Consider the following 20,301-nt stretch of genomic DNA (forward strand, 5'->3'; position numbering starts at 1 on the left):
CTACTATTTGTTATTAAACTCTACTATTTTATTAATAGAAATTCTATACATCTTCCGTGCTGTTCAATTCAATATACGAAAATTATATGGGCCAAACTCGATTCCACTATCAAACGAAACGGACTCAAAGCCCATCATACATTTTCTTTTTCTTTTTTTTTTTCCTAAAAAAAATCCCCAATAGAACCCACGTAAACTATAATAGTAAAATATAGAATGCTGAAAACACACAGAATTAAAAAAAAAAAAATCAAATTTAAATGGATTTTCGTTTGATAATTTTCTTATACACCGATTACGTGGCATCCAAAAAAAAATTATGATTTGGAAAATAAATAAGAAAAATGAAAATAGTGGAGTACAATATGCTTGTACAGCTCATTAACATGAAATACAGATGGATATCTCTCTGGTTCTCAAAAGCATAGACAAATCGAACTGACTCTAATGATTAAGTTAAGTTACGTAAAATAATATTATTGTTAGGCTAAAAAAAATTATACTAGTAAATTAAGTTAGTTTACTCAATCAATTAGTCTTCTATTGTCTCAGACAGCGAAGCAACCAGAAAAAAAAAAAGACAGATAGAAGTGGAAGACATCTATAGGTCCCGCTCCATACGTATAACGTGGCATACTTGAAAGTTGAAATGGGTATTGGCTAATATTATTATCGTCGCGAGCTATAAAAAGCTTTGTTCGTGTGGGTCTTTCATCTTTTTCGCCGTTGGATAGCTTTCCAATAGTTAGGTTTTTGTTTTTACATTTTATCTTTACAAATCTTTTCTTGTCCAATCCCGTACTTGGATCATAGCATACCATTCTGTATTTATATTATTCCCTTACTCGAAACATGGAAATAGCATGTTATTATTCGATAGATTTTTTTTTTTTTTATATGCTACAAAATAGAAAGCCACAAAAACAATGGTGTATAGTGGTAAATGTAATATGCAATATTCTGTTTACAAAATTTAGTTATAACATGTGAATATGTCATCAAAAATGAATATTATAAAAATAGAAATGAATATTTTAAATTCAATATTCGTGGACAACATGGCTTCTCGCGTCGCGAATGGTCTAACCTTATAATCGAAAAAGTATGAGGTAATAAGTAGGAATTAGACGAAAAAGCAGTGGTCTGGATTGTAAATTAGAAAAAACTTGTCGTGAAGTAAGTAAACGTGAAACTGGTTCTCCCGGTCACAAGTTGACACGACATTTTAATTTGAAAGAGAAGAGAAGAGAAGAGAAGAGAGAGAGAGAGCAAGTAGAGAGAGAGAGGAGAGGACTGGGTTTGGTCTCTTCGCTGCAACCTATAGCTGTTCGTTTGCTCTTCGACGTGATTCGATTCTCAGTACTCTTTGCCCAAAACCAAAAAGAGGTAAAATTTCCAGAAATTTTCAATCTCTTTATGAGTTTCAGAATATTAAAAAACTCATCTTTTTGGTTGGATTGATTACCTTACAAGTTGAAGCAGTTGGGGGATGAACTTTTATGCTCTTGTTCTTATCTAGATTCCTGCAAGTTTCTTCTTTTACTCTTCTTGTGGCTTAATTTAAGGCTGTCTAGTTGATTAATTCGAGATCCAGATGCATTTCAATAACCTCAATTCGAGGTTTTTGCCTATTTTAGTTGGACTTTTTTTTGAGCTAGAAATGGAGTTTTGTGCTGTGAGTTAGTCCTTTGCCCTCTGGAAGGTACTTTGATCTATGGGTTTTTTGTTTGAGTTGTTCTCTCAATCTAAACTGGGTGAAAGCAATTGGGTTTCATTTGTGGGAATTCAAAAGCTAGCCTTTTTTATTCTTTCAATTTCAGTTGGTGTTACTTTGTAGATCAGTGCTTAAATCTGAGGTTTATGTCTTTTGAAACTTTACAGATCGGAGGATACGAAGGTGAATGCAGCTAACGGTTTCGTCGAAGAGTAGCTTCCCTTACCAGATTAGGCCTAATTGGGTATTATTATAAGGCGGTAAATTTAGTAAACTGAGATTTTATTGCTAGGTGAAGATTTGGATATATATGGGTATGGACATAGCTGATAAGGAGAATACGAGCCCACTTTTATTTGAATTCTGCAACTGCTTTAAAGTTGCAAGCCTTACTGAAACCATTCTAAACCCTGTAAACGTTTCCAACTTAAAAGATCGATATGTGCTTGGGGAACAGTTAGGCTGGGGTCAGTTTGGTGTCATAAGAGTATGTTCTGATAAGTTAACTGGAGAGAGGCTTGCTTGCAAGTCTATCTCTAAAGACAGACTGGTTACACAAGATGACATGAAGAGTATCAAACTCGAGATTGCTATAATGGCTAAGTTAGCTGGGCACCCAAACGTGGTGAATCTCAAAGCGGTTTATGAGGAGGAAGATTCTGTGCATCTTGTGATGGAACTATGCGCAGGTGGTGAGCTTTTTCATAAGCTTGAGAAATATGGAAGGTATTCGGAGTTCCGTGCGAGGGTGCTCTTCAAGCATTTGATGCAAGTGGTCAAGTTTTGTCATGATAGCGGTATTGTCCACAGAGATTTGAAACCTGAGAACATTCTTATGGCCACAATGTCTTCTTCGTCTCCTATCAAATTGGCTGATTTTGGTCTGGCAACCTATATAAAGCCTGGTAAGATAGAGTAAACACTGTCTTTTTGGAAGTTATCAAATCCAGAAATGGAGATTGTGTATTCTAAGAATGGGTTTTTGTATAAGCAGGGGAAAAGTTGAGCGGGACAGTTGGTAGTCCGTTTTACATAGCCCCGGAAGTGTTGTCAGGGGGATATAACCAAGCTGCTGATGTATGGAGTGCAGGGGTTATTTTGTACATTCTTCTCAGTGGAGTACCTCCCTTTTGGGGAAAGACTAAGTCAAAGATTTTTGATGCTGTCAGGGCTGCAGATTTGAGATTTTCTGCAGAGCCATGGGACCATATAACTTCATACGCTAAGGATTTGATCAGGGGGATGCTTTGTGTTGATCCTTCCCAAAGGTTATCAGCTGATGAAGTTCTAGGTATGTCATCTTGTCCGTCGTTTCTTATAAACTTGAAATGATAATTAATTTCCTTGAATGGTCGTAGTCATGAGAAAGTTATCCATGTTCTTAAACTGGCAAAGACACCAAGATCTTATTTTAGTGTTGCCTATACATTTGTGAACTACAGCAGAGTGATAATTTATCTGCACTTGTTTGTAGCTCACTCGTGGATGGAGCAATTATCTGAATCAGGTCAAGAAAAATATGATCAAGATGGGTTTGGCTGTGAAGGATTGGAGAATGGTGGATGCTCTTTCTCTACACAGTGTGTTTCCCGAGAACAAGATTATAGCTTTAGCATGGCACAATTAGAGCAGCCAACATACAACGATTGTAAATCATCATTCTCATCTTTCTTACCTGCGGATAACAACACATTGCCAAATTCCGGTTTTGGTGGGTTTTCTTTTGATGGAATACAACCGGAATCAACCTCAGCTGGCTTCTCATCAACTAGAGTTCCCTCCATGCCAAGCTTTAGCTTTTTTAGCCCAGACCCAGCGACGACACAGAACAATGACACCACTGAAACAGATGGAAAACTTCGAGGTACATATTTAACTCTTCCTTGCTTAGAAACTAGAATGTTGGATTTGATGATGGCTATACATAGTCAATATACTTTCCAAAAATGGCAAAGACATTAACTTCAAACCCACGAATCAAGATCTCAACTTTTTATGTTTCCAAACCAAATCTTTTTCTGTTGACTTTAGTTGAGTTTGTGTTAATATAATCTAATCGTCTTCTTAATATAATCTGATTTTACAGACTCAAGCCCAAAGAGGTCACTGCCTTCACCTGATTCTTCTTCACAATTTGAGAGGCGTGAGGAAGCAGGGGAGAATCAGACAGAAGCAGCAGGAAAGCCAGAGACAAGAAGGGAAAGAGGAAACTGGTCAAGAATGTCAGGACTGCACAGCAAAAGGAACCGGACCATAGGACTAGGAGAGCTAGATCAGTTGGTGGTGGATGTTGCAGTCACAGAGTCTATAATCAGATGGGCATCTTGCACGCATATTCCCACCGCTCCATCCCTCAGATTGTCGCTCGTTTGCTAGAGCAAGAAGAAGAAGAAAGAAGATAACTGTTATCAGTAAAATATTGTACACATCTGATTTTGTTCCTGCAATCTCTTGGTTTTGTAGTAAAACATATTCATGGAAACTGACCTCAACTGTATAAACCAATTGGAAATAGAGTGTGATTTTGATGTTTTTAGAAAAGATATGGTCCAATTAAATCTAATTTGAAGAAAAAAAAAGAAAAAAAAAAGCTGCGTCTGCCGGGAGTCGAACCCGGGTCTATTGCTTGGAAGGCAATTATCCTAACCGTTGGACTACAGACGCTTAACAAACGGTACACTGATATCTAACATTATAAACCCACATTTTTACTAATTCGTTTAGTTACATCAAAATAAATTGTAGTGAAAAAACCCAAACATTTTCTTTGCATTTGTATTGATCAAGTTTCAAATTGAAGTTTCGAGTTAAAAGATTCTGAACTACAAAGAAGTAAAACAAAATCTACTTTCTAATAACACAAAACATATTGACGATAAAAAATGTGAAACGAACTAAGAATTGAGTTTTGAAACATTTCTCTCGTCGTTTATTAGACCAAAGACCGACTCTCTTCATCGTCTTCCTTCTCAAACTTAACCCGTTCCAGCTTCTGGGGTGTTTGACCCGAACTCGAAGATTTCGGGTTTGGATTTGGATCTGGAACCATTTTAAGGATAATTCCCATAGAGATGAGTAACAATCCCGAGCCATGCTGTTCCGTTAAAGGCTTAGTGAATATCAAGTACGACAACAACAACGTAACTGCTTTTCTCGCCGTTGTTATCTACTCCCAAGACAAAAAAAAAACAATAATATGGCTTAAATTTTGTACGATTCAAGATCGTGTAGATTTCTTATTTCAAATCGAATAAAGTTGCACCAATATCTACAAATCAAATAAATTATAGTCCTAAATAACTAAACTGAAATGCAATTGTTAAAATGGTTAAAGTGGTTAAAGTAGATTTACCATAGCAGTTGTGGCTGCGCCAAAGAGCGCAATGAGGCATAAAACAGAGACTTGTCCGATAAATGTTGCCATGGCTTCGAACACCAACACTCCATATATATATGGATGCTATAAAATGTCAATTACAGAAAATATAATTAAAATTTTCATTAGTCAGTGGTCATCATTGTAATGCCTTTGTCATTTAAGTTAAGTGGCCAATAAGAATTAGAGTAAATGGTATCTTATAAATATATAAAGCTTACTTGAGCACATGAAGTCCAGGCTGTGAAGAGCTCTCCGGTAAGAATCATTGGTGCGAGTAAGAACGGTAAACCAACTACCGTCGAGCAGAACAACATCTCCATCTACCATCAAAGAGAAAGAAAACCCCCATTACACGTTATTCCAGAAAGAGGGATATTATATACAATAGAAGAAACTGTCAAAAAAATGAATTACTTGTGTTGTCTCGGGATTCATCGTGAAGATAGCTTCTTGCAAGTTACCAAGAAAGGCGTCCATGATGAGAGCGCCCGAGATCATCATAACCCCAATTATGCTAAAGTCTGGGGATGAATGGGCATCAGCTAATGTGAATAAGATCAAACCAATTACAAGTAGCAAAGCGGATATGTACTCGTGGACTGGGTACTTTCTTCTCAACCCAGGTATAAATGCTCCCATTACCATAACCGGCAAAACCTAGAGAGAAAGAGGCAAAAATCAAGGTTAGAGAAGTTGAGACCATTACGATTACGAACATTATTTATGATTAGGAGTCCAGGACCACAAATAGAGCTTCCTGGACTACTAACTGAGTGTTAAGACGAGATTAACCTATGCAACAACATTCTAACGACCGTAACCTATTAAACCAGAACATTGAACAAAATTGATCCCAAAGATTACTCAAAGCTATATAATCCCTCGGCTATACTAGTGACAATATTGACACTATACTATACCATACTTAGTGAAGTGCAATCTTATTTTTACCATATACCTTAGTGGATTTGAACATGATTTGAGCAGGGTAATTGAGATAAGCCAAGGAGCCTTTGGTGAGGCCGTGAGATCCCATAAGAACACCAGATAATTTCACGTAAGTCTTCCATGGATTCACCATTTGCTTCGTCCTGAAGCCATGCATGTAAATCAGAGCAATATACACCAATCCTTGCGCAAATGTGAAATACCATCCATAACTGCAATGTACAAACAAACGTATAACAACTCAATACTTGTATAATTCAAATATTCTATCAATAATATGTTTCAATAAAATTTGATATATAAAATGACCTGAATTTAAGCCGGTTGTACACATATTCCTGCAAATTAAAGAAAAGCAAAAATAAATAAACAGAGCGTATAAAATAAATGATCCGAAATCTGTCAAATAAAAATGTTAACAAATTGGCAGCTAATTACTGTTTACAAATATATTAAGCAAAAAAAAGTACAGAATCTCAAGAGGAGGAAAAAAAGAAGCAGAATCTCGAGAAATTAAATTTATACTATATATTTGTATTAATTGTATACAAAATCTTAGATTTAACAAGAAAAAAATATATTTGCATGCCTAAATTTCGCCTTTGTTTCCGGTAAAGGTATTTGTTCTAATAAAATCATATTTAGAACAAGAAGACCGGATTCATCTCTAAACCTTGGAATTTTCTCGGCCAGAAAAAAAAAATAATAATAAACAGAGAAATACACCGCATGCAAAACCGGAATTTCATAGACATAATCAAATCAAAGAGCAAAAACAAAAATTCATGAAAAAAAATATCGGCAAAAAAGTTTATGGTCCTAGTACTGATTTGGTTTTATCAGAATTATATATATAATGTTTAAAAAAAAAAAGAAACGAACCTCACAGATGCCATTAACGAGGTAACCAAAGAAAAAACCGGAAGAACAGATGAGAAATTGTTGCCATCTCGGTTTATCAGAAAGAGGAATTCCAAAGAGCGATATCATTTGTTCTTCGGTGTTCTTCATGATCTCGATCTCTCTAGAATAAAGACAGAGAGAGAGAGAGAAATAAAAAATAAAAAACCAAACCAAAGAGGATGAATGTTACATATAGAAAAAATTGATCTCTTTTTGAATATATATGTAGGATTAGTAAAAAGTGGAAGAAGAGTCAGTGATATTGACAAGTAGATGAAGAAAGGTATAAATATCAAATTGAAGAAAGAACAAAAGAATTCTCCTTTTGGATATCTATATTTTTGTTTCCTCTCTTACTATCTCTCTCTATCTAACTTTACGCTCACGATCACTTTTTGTCAGAGTACTTCGTATTTAAAAATATATCACACTACTTGGAATAGAGAGAGATTAAGGGCTAATTGTCTACGCCAAAAGGGTGTAATTGTCTGTTATATAGCTTATGTTTTTGTACTTATCTTTTTACTTAGATAGATAACTATGGTTACTTATTAGACCCAAAAAAAAAAAAAAAAACTCAATCAAAGTTGTTGAACTGAATAAACAAACTTCGAGAATATTCGATTTTTAGAGTTTGAAAAATAAATCCGTGAAGGTAATTTGGATTTTAGATGATTATTGATGAAACACGCACTTACTTGCTCCAAAACCTCGTATAGTGAACTCTCCATCTTCCAATATTGGTACTTATCAGTTCCAAGCAGCCACGTGTTTCACGCTTTTAGTTCCGCGCCATGCCACGGCAGGCTGAGAAATTTTTAATTCTCTACCAATTTATTTTGGAAAAAAAAAACTTTTGACAATAATAAATATTTTAAAATTTGAAGTCCTCGGATCATAAATTCCGTAAAAAAGACCTACCATGAATTTCGTTTCAAGATATCGAATTTATTATTTGCAATCTTGACATGCAGAGTATTTCGGGAATTGCAATTCCACCGTAAAAACTTATTATTGACATTGATAAGTCGTCGAAATTCATAAATATAATATTCCTAAGTTGTGGAAAGCATAAATATAATATTCTCAAAGTCATAAACTGTATATAATATTTTTCGCATCTTGTTTGATTGGTTCGTTTGAATTGATTTTTTTTATTGACCAAAAAAAAAACTGTATATACCAATGGTGTCAAACTGTCTATCTCTAATAGTCAAAGATTTTTATCTGCTAGTTTAGTAGTTAGTATCCTTGTAAGATTTGATTAAATCTCCCCTTAATTCTATTACAAGTAGATGATCACACTTTTTTTTTTCCTTTAAAGTTTGCATATTTACTACAACTGTCATCAAGTTGAAATGCAAATTGGGCTTACGCTATATGTATACAGGTTCGTGAAAGCCGAATCGTTTGATAAAATTTATAATGAAGAAAGATCCAAGAATTATTAGGAAATTAGGGGTGGTATTGGTTTGAGATTTATGAAAATTTTTGAAGAGTTCAACAAAATCATTAGAAGTGAATAAGTGAAAGATTGTTAAAGATTGTTAGAGAGTTTTGTTGATTAATTTTCTAATAAAGTTCTCTAAACAATCCCTGAATTTTTATGATATTTTTCAGGACTTTATTTTGTTAAGAAAATGTCTAAAATCATGAACTAATAACATAATAATTGAACTCATTACAATCCTACATTCTTTTGTTTTAATTGAATAACACAAAACTTTTAATGATTTTATAAAAATCTGAATCCAATAACCCAGATTTGTTAAGATTTTAAATGATTTTTTACAAATCACAAACTAATAACACTAAACTTTAATAGACTTTTACAAAAACTTGATCTAATAACAGCATATTCTACATAACATTTAAAATTTTTAAAACTCTATTCAAATCTTAAACCAATAACCCCACTTATACCATCAAGGAACCTTCTAAATTCTAAACTCGACCAAAGGACCTAACGCAAAACCTTTGAACTCTTTACTTTTACTCACAGTCCTTTTAACTTTTAAATGTAAACTTGATTTCAGTAGTTGTAACTCCATAGTGACATATCTTCATAACACGTCTCTTCTTCCATGTAAACATTAGGAGTCATGTCTTCCATATATGACCGTGGTGGTGACATTAACGGCTCCTCCGCGAGCCTCATCATCGTCGTCGACACTTCTTCGTAGTCCCCATATCCATACGAAGAAGAATTCAACTCCTCCGAACCCGAACCAGATCCTGAACCAGAACCCAAATCCACTTCATCACCTGAAAAGGGTAAAACCGTAATTCCACCGCCGAAGTCCGCCGGCCTAAACATCTCGGCCGCTTCCGCCGCTGCTCGTCGTATGACATCCGGGTGGTTGGACTCAGGCACCGGGAGCCGCCAAGCGGAGTCGGCGAAATTCAAACACACGGATCTCCCGCGCAGGGCCAAAACCGCCACGTCGTGTGCACGAGCAGCCATATCAGCAGTGGGATAAGTACCGAGCCAAATGCGGCGTTGGTGGGTAGGCTCTCGGACTTCGCAGACCCATTTGTCGCCGTTCCTCCGACGTATACCTCTGTAAACAGGGTGACGTGTCTCCTTGAAGACTCTCCTTCCCGCTCGTTTCTTAGGCCTCATCTCCGCCAAAACAATCTCGTCGTTGTTCATCATTACTCAAAAAGTACAAAACAAATTCGCCTGAAAAATTAAACAGAAGTAAAGGAACTTTCCGGGGCTAACTTTAATCACTGTTTTAGAGAAGGGTTTTTTTCTTTTTCTTTTGTTAATCGAAATATCACAGTAAAAAGATATGTGAATTTGATTTTCTTGTAAGGATTTGGTTACAAAAAGATTGAAGTTTTGTTCTCAGTGAGAAGAGTCTGTTTTTGTTTGTTTTGTTTCTGAGTTAGAGCTCTGTTTTTTTTATTTTTGCTGGGAGTTAAGTAAGCAGAGAAGTGTAATATATATAGGATACGGTAGGACTTGATGGGACCTACAAAACTATGCGAAATGAACGCGCGTAACACACATTTTTATGATTTTATTATTATCTTATCCCACGTATGCCACTTATATTAGCTGTTAGCCGTTATTTACCCAAAAGGTTCGTTCTAGATTTATTTATTCTTATTTGTGTTTGTGTGTTAAAGCTTTAACCCAAAAAAAAGTGTTTCTTCTTTTAAACATTAGAAGATCTAATTCGGCACATTTTTTTTTATTTAACTCTAGTATTCATCAGTGCTTACGTTGAGGTTTCTTTACCAAATTATGGGAATGGGATTGGTCTATAATTATTATGATTGCACAAGTAAGAGGGCATGGCTATTATTACTCTATTAGTGTAACTAAAATAAAGAACGAACAACTTTCCTCTTTCAACATGACGCATGATTTTTTTTACCAATAAAGAAAGAAGAAAATATATCATAGTATAAAAAAAATGTATCAATCTATATACACTGACTAAGAAATCTCTTACGAGGAAGTCATTTACCATAAAATTGATAAAATTAAATTTAATCACTCATCACTTAATTTTGTTGGTTTAAAAAAAAATACAAAATCAATAGTATTATCTTTGATATTTTAAGAGTGGTGGTGAAATACGTTATCGAGATAATCCAGTTAACTCAAAATAACACTACGATATAATGCACATTAAACCACGGCTATCCTTTTATTTAGCACTTAAAGTGGTTTTTAAAAATACAGACAAAGAACATTCCTGGAATCTTTTGGTCAAACATAACTTTTTGGCTTTGTTGTTTTAACTCAAGTATATAGTTATTAAATATTCAGATAGTTGGGTCCAGCTGAGCTCTCCCATGCTGATTCGTCTTTCAGGATCAAAATATCCATTTTAATTTAAAAGATATATCTAAGAATCTTATTTCCATATTTGTTTTTGGGGGGGGGGGTAAACAACACGTGACTCATTTCCATATAAGGATATTAGCTGTGACTAACACGTGGGATTTCCGTGGGAACTGGAGTATTTTTTAACTACTATGTGGAGATTATAACACATTTTAATCCCTTTGCTTTATCTTATCCAACACTTTAAGATATATACTCTACGAAGGAAAATCAGCTTGTAAATCTACGTATACTTAATCATCTCACTACAAAACATATACTGTATATATGCAATTTTATTATAATTTTTTTTTGATAACTAAATTATGAAAGAAGAAATAGAAAAAAAAATCAAATTTTAGTACTAAACAGAAGATAAGAAATTACCACATTGATCGTTCAATTTAAACAAACAAAAAAACATCGACAATGATGTAACGTATATCTGGAAATTTATTAAAATAATTTATTGACATCCAAGTTTATCACAATTTCGATAATTATTGAATGAATACTATCCTACTATATTAATCAAGAAATACAAATATAAAACTAATATTAAAATGTGTAAAAAATTACATTCAGTTGCCATTAAAAATGAAATTAATTAAGTTTAATTAACTAATTTAAATAAATATACTTAATTAAAAATAAAAATGCTGATAGATCAAATATTTTTTCTCTTTAACAAATTATGGACGAAAATTACAAAATATATATTTTTTTAAAAATATAACAAATCAGAATTTCAAAACTAAGATTTTATATCTAAGTACTCAATACAACTATTTTTAATAACTAGATTTCAAAGATTTTGTTAAAATTTCAAATTATGATTCTCCTATGAAATTTATTTTATTTTATTTACAAATTGTTTAAAATTTTCATATAATACTTATGATTAATAAAATGCAGATTTCATTCAGCATATGCTGTGATTTGAATTTTTAAAAACAAATATATATTACTTGATTTATGAAAATAAAATGTGTGTTTTAATTTTCACATTGACAGGTTGGTAAAACTAAATTTATATAACTGATAAATTAATAAATTTTATTTATTCATAACTATAATATTAAAATTACTACTTCATATTTCATAAAATAATGATGTAAATACAACAAACAAACAATATAAAACTGTAATATACGTCAAAAATCAAATGCTATAATATTCTAAAATAATTCGTATTCAAAAAAACATATATAAATTTACATAACAATTAAAAATAAATAGTATCTCAAATAAAATATATATTTTTTAAAAAATATGACAATAATAAATTTTATTATTCTATTATAATTTTTTTTTTTAAATGTTGACAGGTGCTTAAAGGCACCGGATATTTTCTAGTTGATTTGTAAAAGCGCTCACTCAAAACGTTCATGCAAATTAATACGTTTGATGATAAGTGACGAGGATGTTGACATTTTGAAGAAAAAAAAGCGTTGAAATAAAATGTAAAGCATTAGAGACAAAGAGACATGTTGGTTGGCCAAAATCAGTTAAGGCTTCAATTCTTCATGCTGTCCCGTGAGTGTCACTTGCGTGTGTTCTTCTTTCATCTTTAATTTCTCTCTTTCAGAACTTAAGATTATGTGAACACTTTTAATTAGTATACATTGTACTATTATAGGCAAATTATATGTATATTCCGTGTATTAATAATTTGCCCCTTTTTTTTTGGATTATAAACCTAGTCTCTATAAAACGATAAAACTTTATTTCAGCGAAACTAAATGAGTACGTCAAGAAATAATAAACCAATGTGCAAATTATAGTTCTTATGTTATTCTAAAGTAATCCTTGCCAAAACACCTCTAGTAATTTGAAAGTGAAAAGAAAAAATGTAACTGATGAAATTAACCATTTCACCATTCGTCTCATATAAAGCATTAATTAATCTCTCACTAAACACTATTAAAACAAAAAACTTACCTTCACAAATCTACATTTGCTTCTTTGATTGTCAGTTACTAATACTGCGAAGCAAAAAGAAACAATCTGGATTCCGATCTTCAAGTTTTGAAGAGGAAGCAAGAGAGCACTATCGAGTTTTCAAATATAAAGAGGAAGCAAGAGAGCTCTGAACTGTTTCGAACTTCACTACCAACTAAAGAAACAAAGATAACGAACAACCCTATGAATTGTCCTTTTTTGGATCTGAAACATGTCCAGGAGGAGGAACGATTCATTAAAAACATCAATAAGTTACATTAGTACAGAAACTAAATTGTTCATAGCTAATTATTACTCTGTAATGGATTTAGATGAAACAGAAGTTACAGAACCAACCAGGGGTTTCTCGTATGCATTCAAGAAAGCATATCCAAAAAGCTTTTCTTTAATCTACCATCCGATAACATATCCATAACCATCTTTATCATGGACGCATCAACAGCGAACCCTCCCTTTTTCATTTCTTCGATGAGTTGAGCTGATGTATTTATGTCACTACCTCGGAGATGTGCTCGGATTAGTGTGTTGTATGTACAACCATCTGGCTCATACTCATCCTCTTCTTCCATTTTTCTAAACAACAGGTCCGCTTCAGACTTCCTCCAATCATTATGTTGTATGTCTTAACATCGGGCTTCACTCCTCTAAGAGGTAAACTAGAGAATAAATCCCAAGCATTATCTACCTTACTATCATTGCACATCCCGTGAATGATGATGTTATAGATACCAATATCAAGTTCCATCTTACTCTTCTGCATTTTTTCAAATATTTCCATTGCTTTTTCTAGTTCCCCATTGTCACACAACCCATCCAACAAAATTTTGTAAGTCACAATATTGATAAGCCGTATAGCGTCTACACTAGAAGGAAGTGATCACGTGTTCTTGCATCTTGAAGGAGGAAGAATCACGTGACTAGTCTGTTGTATATAAGCTTTGTTAGACATTTTGTAGAGTTTATGCATTGTTTGTTGTATGTTGAGTGACATATGTGTCGCTTAGGGAGATAGAATTGATGAATCGGTGATGTGCCGGTGATTCTATTCTTTGTAACAGTGCATCGGAAGTAATAGATAAGAGTTTACTCATTGAATCTTATCAAATGGTGCGCTTGTGAACACGGATCGAATCAAACGCTGAAGAAAGTTAGGTTTTCTTGCAATTTGGGGATTTTGCAATTTGGGGATTTTGATGGCAATGTGTCTTGAGGGATTTCCCATCTTCGATGGTGTTTCCGGCGAATTGCGACCATGACTTTCATGGATAGAGGAATTCTTTATTCAAGAGGCTTTCTTGGGAGATGAGAAGCTAAATCTTGCACAGAGTCTTCTCGAAGGTGACGCTGAAGCTTGGTTTTACTGGCGACAATCCCTTTGCACTTTCTCAAGCTGGCAGAAGTTGAAGGAGGCATTATTGTTTCGGTTCGGTGAAGATGACGATCCAGAGAAGCTTCTATTGCAAGAAAAGAAGGATCGACTCATCCAACAATGGCGTGAGAACAAAATAGGTAGGGATTTCAAGATGATCCAACAAGAACCAGAAGCGGTAGGTGAAAATGACTCGATTCAGGAGGCAGGATCAAGTTGTGCAACAAAATCGATTCCGGCGAAGGACTCGATTTGGAAAACAAAAACAGAAACGTTGGTTCACTTGGAAATCATTCAGGAGACAGATTCGTCTGGGTCGCGTGAGACAACAAATTCAACTTTGGCGACAAAATTGATTCAAGAAGCAAACTCTGAACCGGTTTTGAAGAGTGAATCGTTGGAGAAAGAGATGATTCACAAAAATATTGAGATGGTTGTTGTTAAAGGCGATGTTGAGAGGTTTCAGGAAGAGAGGGATGTTGAGAGGTTTCAGGAAGAGATAAGAATCAAAAAAAAAAATTCTCCACACCAGATGTTTGATAAAATGTCTCCAGATAAAGACGGGCTGAAACTGAGAAAGAAGATGAGAGGTTTGAAATCATGGATGTTCAAATACAAGCCAAAGAAGGTAAGACTTGGGAAACAACACAATCAAGACTACTCACACACTTGTACTTGGAATAGAAGAGTAAGTTGGAGGAAATACAAGCATGTAAAAGAGAGATTAAAGAGACTGCACATTCATGTTCCAGAAGGTGAAACTTTGTCTCGTGTTGATAGGCTGCACAAAAGGAAGAAGCAAAAGTCTGTATTGGTGGATTGCTTTAGACCAAGTGTGAACAGATCAAAGCAGAGGGTCACGTCAATACAGCGGCATCATGTTGTTTTCATGGTTGGAATTCAGAACACTGAGGTTGCTGGGATATCAAGGGAGAGAGTAAAAGAGTCTATGGTTCAAAGTAGGAAGATGCAGTGTGGGATTGCAAGTTATCATGTTTGGCACCGTTGGAAAGCTTGGTATATGAAGATCTTTGAGTTTACGTTTGACGCTGGATCAAAACTGCATTCTGTTGGCAACATTACTGCAAAACAGAGTTATGAAGGGTACTTTTTAGGACTCTACTCAACAAATGGGGACAGGAAAACCTATTTTTCTTTGTGGCATCGTTGGAGAGATAAGGGACAGAACAAAGAGCATGGATTCGTGCTTGTTTACAAGATCCAAATTAAACAACAGATTGATGTGTGGTGGTCTCAGATTGGGAAATTCATTCAACCTGCAACTTTTGCATCTATGTTGTTGGCTCTGCCAATCATCTCAACAACTCAGCAACAGCTTATCTACATTGGAGAGACTAGGATGAAGGCGGTTTATGTGCTCTGCTTGGGTGGCATTCACTTATGTTTTATAGATTTATGGAAGAGCAAGGCTAAAGATATTCCAGCACTTTGGGACACAAATGAGAACAAGCAACAATTTTCAACTCTACATTTCATGGAGCAGATCAATATATCTCAGTTCTGGCCAACTTTGAGAGTTTCTTCTTTAATTCGTTGCTAGTGATGTTGCTAGGAGAAATTTACAGTGGGATGTTGCTAGTGATGAACTTGATCCAGCCAGACAAAAGAGGAGTCATGGTTACTCGAATTGGGAAGTTCATAAAATACAAAAAGGGAAGTGTGTTAACGGGAGCATGTTTTCATTTATATTGGGCATGCCTTCTTATTTTTCTGTGTGGCATTGTTGGAGAATGATAACTCTATATATTACCATCTTTTAGCATGCATTTATCCCCTGTTTTGCATTGTTTAGAGATAGTTTTAGCACATTTCTGTCTTTTATTCTCAGTTTATGCATTAGGATAGAATTTGCATTGCATTTTCATATATGTGTGCATAAACAGGTGAATTAGGTACTTTGGAAGCACAAAGGAGAAGTTGTGATCACAAGGGAACATCTAGCAAGGGAATAAGGCTCAAAAGAGGAGGAAAGCAATCACTCGACAATGGAGTCGAGCACACAGTCGACCGTTTGCCAAAGAACACTCGGTCGGATTCAAGACAAGTCCCTCAAAGATCGACCAGAATAAAGATCTTCCGTTGGCATTAAGCTTCCATGTTCTTCACGAAAGTTGTAGACAACCGAGTTAGCTTTCCAATACCGGTGGTCTCAGGCCGATCGGAGGTAAGGTGAAAAAGTAATCATCCCATATCAAGGACTCGACCGTTGGAAGAAGCAGAAGAAGAGGTCACTTGACCATGGAATCGACCGAGCACATGGTCAAGTTTTGAGCCGCCTCTCCATTTTGTCTCCTAACTAACTAGGGCTTCCCTTCTTTTCTATAAATAGGTCTCTTACATCTGGCCACAGACAAGCTCGTTTTTTTAGATCTAGCCACCAAAAATTGTAATCTTCATAACTTTTGATTCTTTAAGTATTTTCATTTGATTTCTTCTACAAAGTTGCTTATTTTATCATCATCTTTATGATTATGTCAGTTTCATCATTTTCTGGGTTTGTGTTCTTACATCTCATTTATTAGATTCTGAGTAGAGATAGATTCTTAGAGATGGGTTAGGTTGGTAGAGAACTTAGTTTGTTTAGGATTGTTTACGCTTGAATTCTATGGAATCCTTTCTAGATTAGATAAGCTCTATTCTGTTCTTATACTGAGAGGGTAAGAACAGATCTTAAGCTTCTTAGCATCACACCAATGTTTAAGTTGCTAGATAAGGCTAATGCTAGAGATTATCATGAAGCATGCTAAGAGATTAGATGTTTAAAGTGATTTTTGACAAGTAATGATCTGATTCTTAAAGCCTGTTTAGTATGGTTTCACCAATGAGAGTTGGGTTAGGATGTTATTAAACTTGATTACCTTTGTCATGAGAGTGGATTGGTAAGCCCTTAAGATCATTGTCTAAGGATTAGCTCTTTGTTGATTGAGTTTTGTTAAGCAACCTAGATAGATTAAGTTTAATACCAACCAATAATTCCCATCCTTAGGATCTATTTGCTACTTTTTTGCTTCTGTTTCTTGCATTTAATTACTTGTTTTTTCTGCTTTATAGTTTCTGCACTTTAGTTTTGCATTTAATCTTGTGTTCTGCATCACTCGACCATGCACTCGACTTTGGTTCATACCATGCTCGATCGAGTGCTAGGTCGAGCTCCAGTTTAATTTCTTGTTTATGCATTGTTCTGTTCTTTTCTAGTTTGCTCTTGTTTATTTCCTGTTTAATTTAGTTTTCATCCTGTTTATTTACTGTTTTTTGTTACTCTTGCTTCACTGGGTTGACAACCATTTGCCACCATCTGATCTATCAAAACCACAGCTTCAGAGGTATTACCATTGAGACAAAGTCCATTGACCAAAGTGTTAATCGTTATGAGATTGGGTGTCTGTCCCATTTCAACCATTCGATCAACCAACCCCACGGCTTCGGAGACTCGGCCCTCGAGACAGAATCCGTTAATAAGAGTTGAAAAAGTGACTGTGTCAGGCGTAAACCCAAGTTTCACGATCTTTCCCATAACGGAACAAGCGAACTGAAGTTTACCACGTCGACAGAAACAATTGATGACAATATTGAGAGACTACAAGTCATACGCAATCCCAATCAACTCCATCTGCTTGGAGAGATCTAAAACAAGATCGTACTGTTTTGTCCTGGCAACAGCACTAAACAGTCTACTGAAATCTATGACAGTGGGAAGAGGACGAGACCTAATCATGTCTTGAAAGAGATCAACAGCAGCCTCTTTCTTAATATCAGCAATCCCATTCCTCAATCTCTCTCTATAAGAGAAAGAGACTTTCCCATCACTGACACTAGAAAAGACTCGTTCACGGCAAGACAAGAGTAAAGTAGTTCTCAGAGTACCTAGCAGTCTCTAGAAGCAGACGTGTCTGAACCAATCTAAGCATCGCCCAAGTTGATTTGCTTGTTCAGCTTTCACAAGCACCAATCCTCTGCGGCATATTACACCAATTTCACACACACAAACACAAAAACGAAAAAAGATTTAACCTTTAATAACTTTTGTTTATGAATTTTCCAAAAGGAGGATGCCTTTGTGTACCCAATTTGTTATCTTTGCAACGAAATTGAAAACTAGAAAGCTTCCAAATCTATTGCGTTATCGGAATTGTCTGCCCAATTCGCCAACTAAGGGTAGCATAAATAGCACTAAAGCTTAAAGCCTACAGAAGGAAGCAATGGGAAAAAACCTGATACTGTATCTTCAGATACGACAAGGACGAGAATGCTTGGATAACCGGTTTAATCCACCCGACCGGATAAAACCGGTTTTCTTTAACCTTTCTGCTTCAATAGGAGTGTTGCTAACAAAACGGTTATTTTTTTTTCTTTTTTATTTAATAATACGATGGTTTTTTTTTGTTCTTCTACTTTTTCGGTTTTCGCTATCATATTTGACAATTATTATTTGTGGCTATTAATTAAATTATTAATCCGCTTCTTCATTATCTAAGATAATTTATCTTTATGGTCGGTACAAAAATTAATTTGTTCAGAGATTTAGGGGGAAAATGTGTAAATTAAGATTAGCGAATACCCCCCTTAGTCTTCGGATATTGTTAACCCTATGCTAGGAGAATATTCGAACCTTGGTGATAGGATTAGTTGGCCTAATTAATGCCATAACTTTAAAGGTTTAATTATTGGCTTTCCGACTATTTATTTTGGACATGCTGATTGCTCAACCTAGCTAAAAGGCTTTACATAGTTGACGAAATTAACTTTATCATATACCAAAACAATGTACAATAAAATTACAATACAACAAAATAAAATAAGTTTAGAACTAGAATTCGGCCCGTGTTACAGCATGTATTGAATTTTTTTTTTTTTTTTTTTATTTTGTATTTTTATTTAAAGTATTATATATGTGATTGTTTTATTTGTTTTAAAAGTTTTTTTTTCTTTTTTTGGATGAAACAATAGGCAATGAAATCATATGCTGAATATGACGTGGAAATTATATCTATCTTGTAAGATCTATTCGGGAATATCTAGATTTTGATCCGCAGTACACCGCAGATTAAATTATCTGTTAAAAAAAAATAATTTTTGTTGTTGTTAATTTTATTTGATTTTTTTTAATGTTTAAAATTATGTAATTGTATTTTGATTGTTAAGTATACCACATATTTTTATTTTTGTTACAACATTAATTTAACAACCTTAATTAGATATGTCTATTCAAACATGTCATAGACATATCATATTTTTATTTAACCAGCATTAATTTATTAACCCATGTAGCACCAAATTAATGATATTTTAAATTTATATTATTATCTACTCAAACATGTTATGCTATATAATCCTGATATTTTAATTCGTAATATACCGCAGAAAATATCTAAATATATTATTAAAATTTAAAATGTTTTAAGATTTTTTTTTTAGAAATTGAAATACTTATAAGATTTAAACTTCTTAAAAAGTTTAAATATTATTAATACCTTTAACGTTTTGTAAGTTTAAATATTTTAAATTTTTAAAAAAGTTTAGACATTTTGAAATTTACAAAGTTATAGTTGAAATTCTTTAAAATAAAGAACCAGAATAAACCATATATATTTTTTTAATTTCAATGCATGCTGAAAGTCTTCTGTATTTCCTCATCCTTTACAAATCAAGATTACACTCTATATAAAGACTACTTAGTTACAAAGAGATTTGATCCCTCGAGAATATCGGAGAAGATCAGAGAAGATCTCTAACTTATGTTGACCCGTTATTGAGGAGAGTTTTGTGGACCTAATATTGACCATCGTTCACCCTCCCGCAGTGAAATCGTCTGGACACCGGACGGTTAAACTGGACCTGAATTCGTTGAATAACATAGTCGGTAGACCCTTGGTGAAAATGTCCGCAAACTGCAATGAAGAAGGAACATGTAGCACCTTCACCTGTCCAAGGCCCACCTTCTCCCGAACAAAGTGGAGATCAATCTCGATATGTTTAGTCCTTTGATGTTGAATCGGATTGTTTGAAAGATATATTGCACTGATATTATCACAATAGACCAACGTTGCAAATCAGATCGGTATATGCATTTCCAGCAGGAGGTTCCTTATCCAACAAGTTTCAGCTACCACATTAGCTACTCCTTTATATTCGGATTCGACACTAGAACGTGACACAATTTGTTG

At 34.4% G+C, this 20,301-nt stretch overlaps 4 protein-coding genes and 1 non-coding gene across 5 annotated transcripts; 2 read left to right on the forward strand and 3 right to left on the reverse strand.

The window, feature by feature from the left end:
- Positions 1-1,118: 1,118 nt before the first annotated feature.
- Positions 1,119-4,255, forward strand: LOC104771518 (calcium-dependent protein kinase 26). Its single transcript, XM_010496051.2, has 5 exons — positions 1,119-1,386; positions 1,882-2,619; positions 2,709-3,005; positions 3,189-3,578; positions 3,801-4,255. The coding sequence occupies exons 2-5, from the start codon at positions 2,025-2,027 to the stop codon at positions 4,088-4,090; spliced, it is 1,572 nt and encodes a 523-aa protein (XP_010494353.1). The 5' UTR covers positions 1,119-1,386; positions 1,882-2,024; the 3' UTR covers positions 4,091-4,255.
- Positions 4,256-4,306: 51 nt separating this feature from the next.
- On the reverse strand, positions 4,307-4,378 carry TRNAG-UCC (transfer RNA glycine (anticodon UCC)). The gene has a single exon. It is a non-coding gene; the product is annotated as a tRNA-Gly (tRNA).
- A 108-nt stretch (positions 4,379-4,486) lies between these two features.
- Positions 4,487-7,541, reverse strand: LOC104771534 (UDP-galactose/UDP-glucose transporter 4). Its single transcript, XM_010496070.3, has 7 exons — positions 6,924-7,541; positions 6,351-6,379; positions 6,052-6,253; positions 5,508-5,750; positions 5,312-5,413; positions 5,067-5,174; positions 4,487-4,880 (listed from the first exon to the last, which is right to left on the reverse strand). Exons 1-7 carry the CDS (start codon positions 7,050-7,052, stop codon positions 4,647-4,649), a joined length of 1,047 nt encoding a protein of 348 aa, XP_010494372.1. The 5' UTR covers positions 7,053-7,541; the 3' UTR covers positions 4,487-4,646.
- A 1,136-nt stretch (positions 7,542-8,677) lies between these two features.
- Positions 8,678-9,860, reverse strand: LOC104771542 (dehydration-responsive element-binding protein 1F). The gene has a single exon (XM_010496082.2). The coding sequence runs from the start codon at positions 9,598-9,600 to the stop codon at positions 8,977-8,979; it is 624 nt and encodes a 207-aa protein (XP_010494384.1). The 5' UTR covers positions 9,601-9,860; the 3' UTR covers positions 8,678-8,976.
- Positions 9,861-13,358: 3,498 nt separating this feature from the next.
- LOC147946595 (uncharacterized) lies at positions 13,359-15,677 on the forward strand. The gene is made up of 2 exons (XM_087497149.1): positions 13,359-13,398; positions 14,017-15,677. The coding sequence occupies exons 1-2, from the start codon at positions 13,359-13,361 to the stop codon at positions 15,675-15,677; spliced, it is 1,701 nt and encodes a 566-aa protein (XP_087353275.1).
- The last annotated feature ends 4,624 nt before the right edge of the window (positions 15,678-20,301 follow it).

The sequence above is a fragment of the Camelina sativa genome, chromosome 3 (assembly GCF_030686135.1).
Source record: "Camelina sativa cultivar CO46 ecotype springtype chromosome 3, ASM3068613v1".
NCBI lineage: Eukaryota > Viridiplantae > Streptophyta > Magnoliopsida > Brassicales > Brassicaceae > Camelina > Camelina sativa.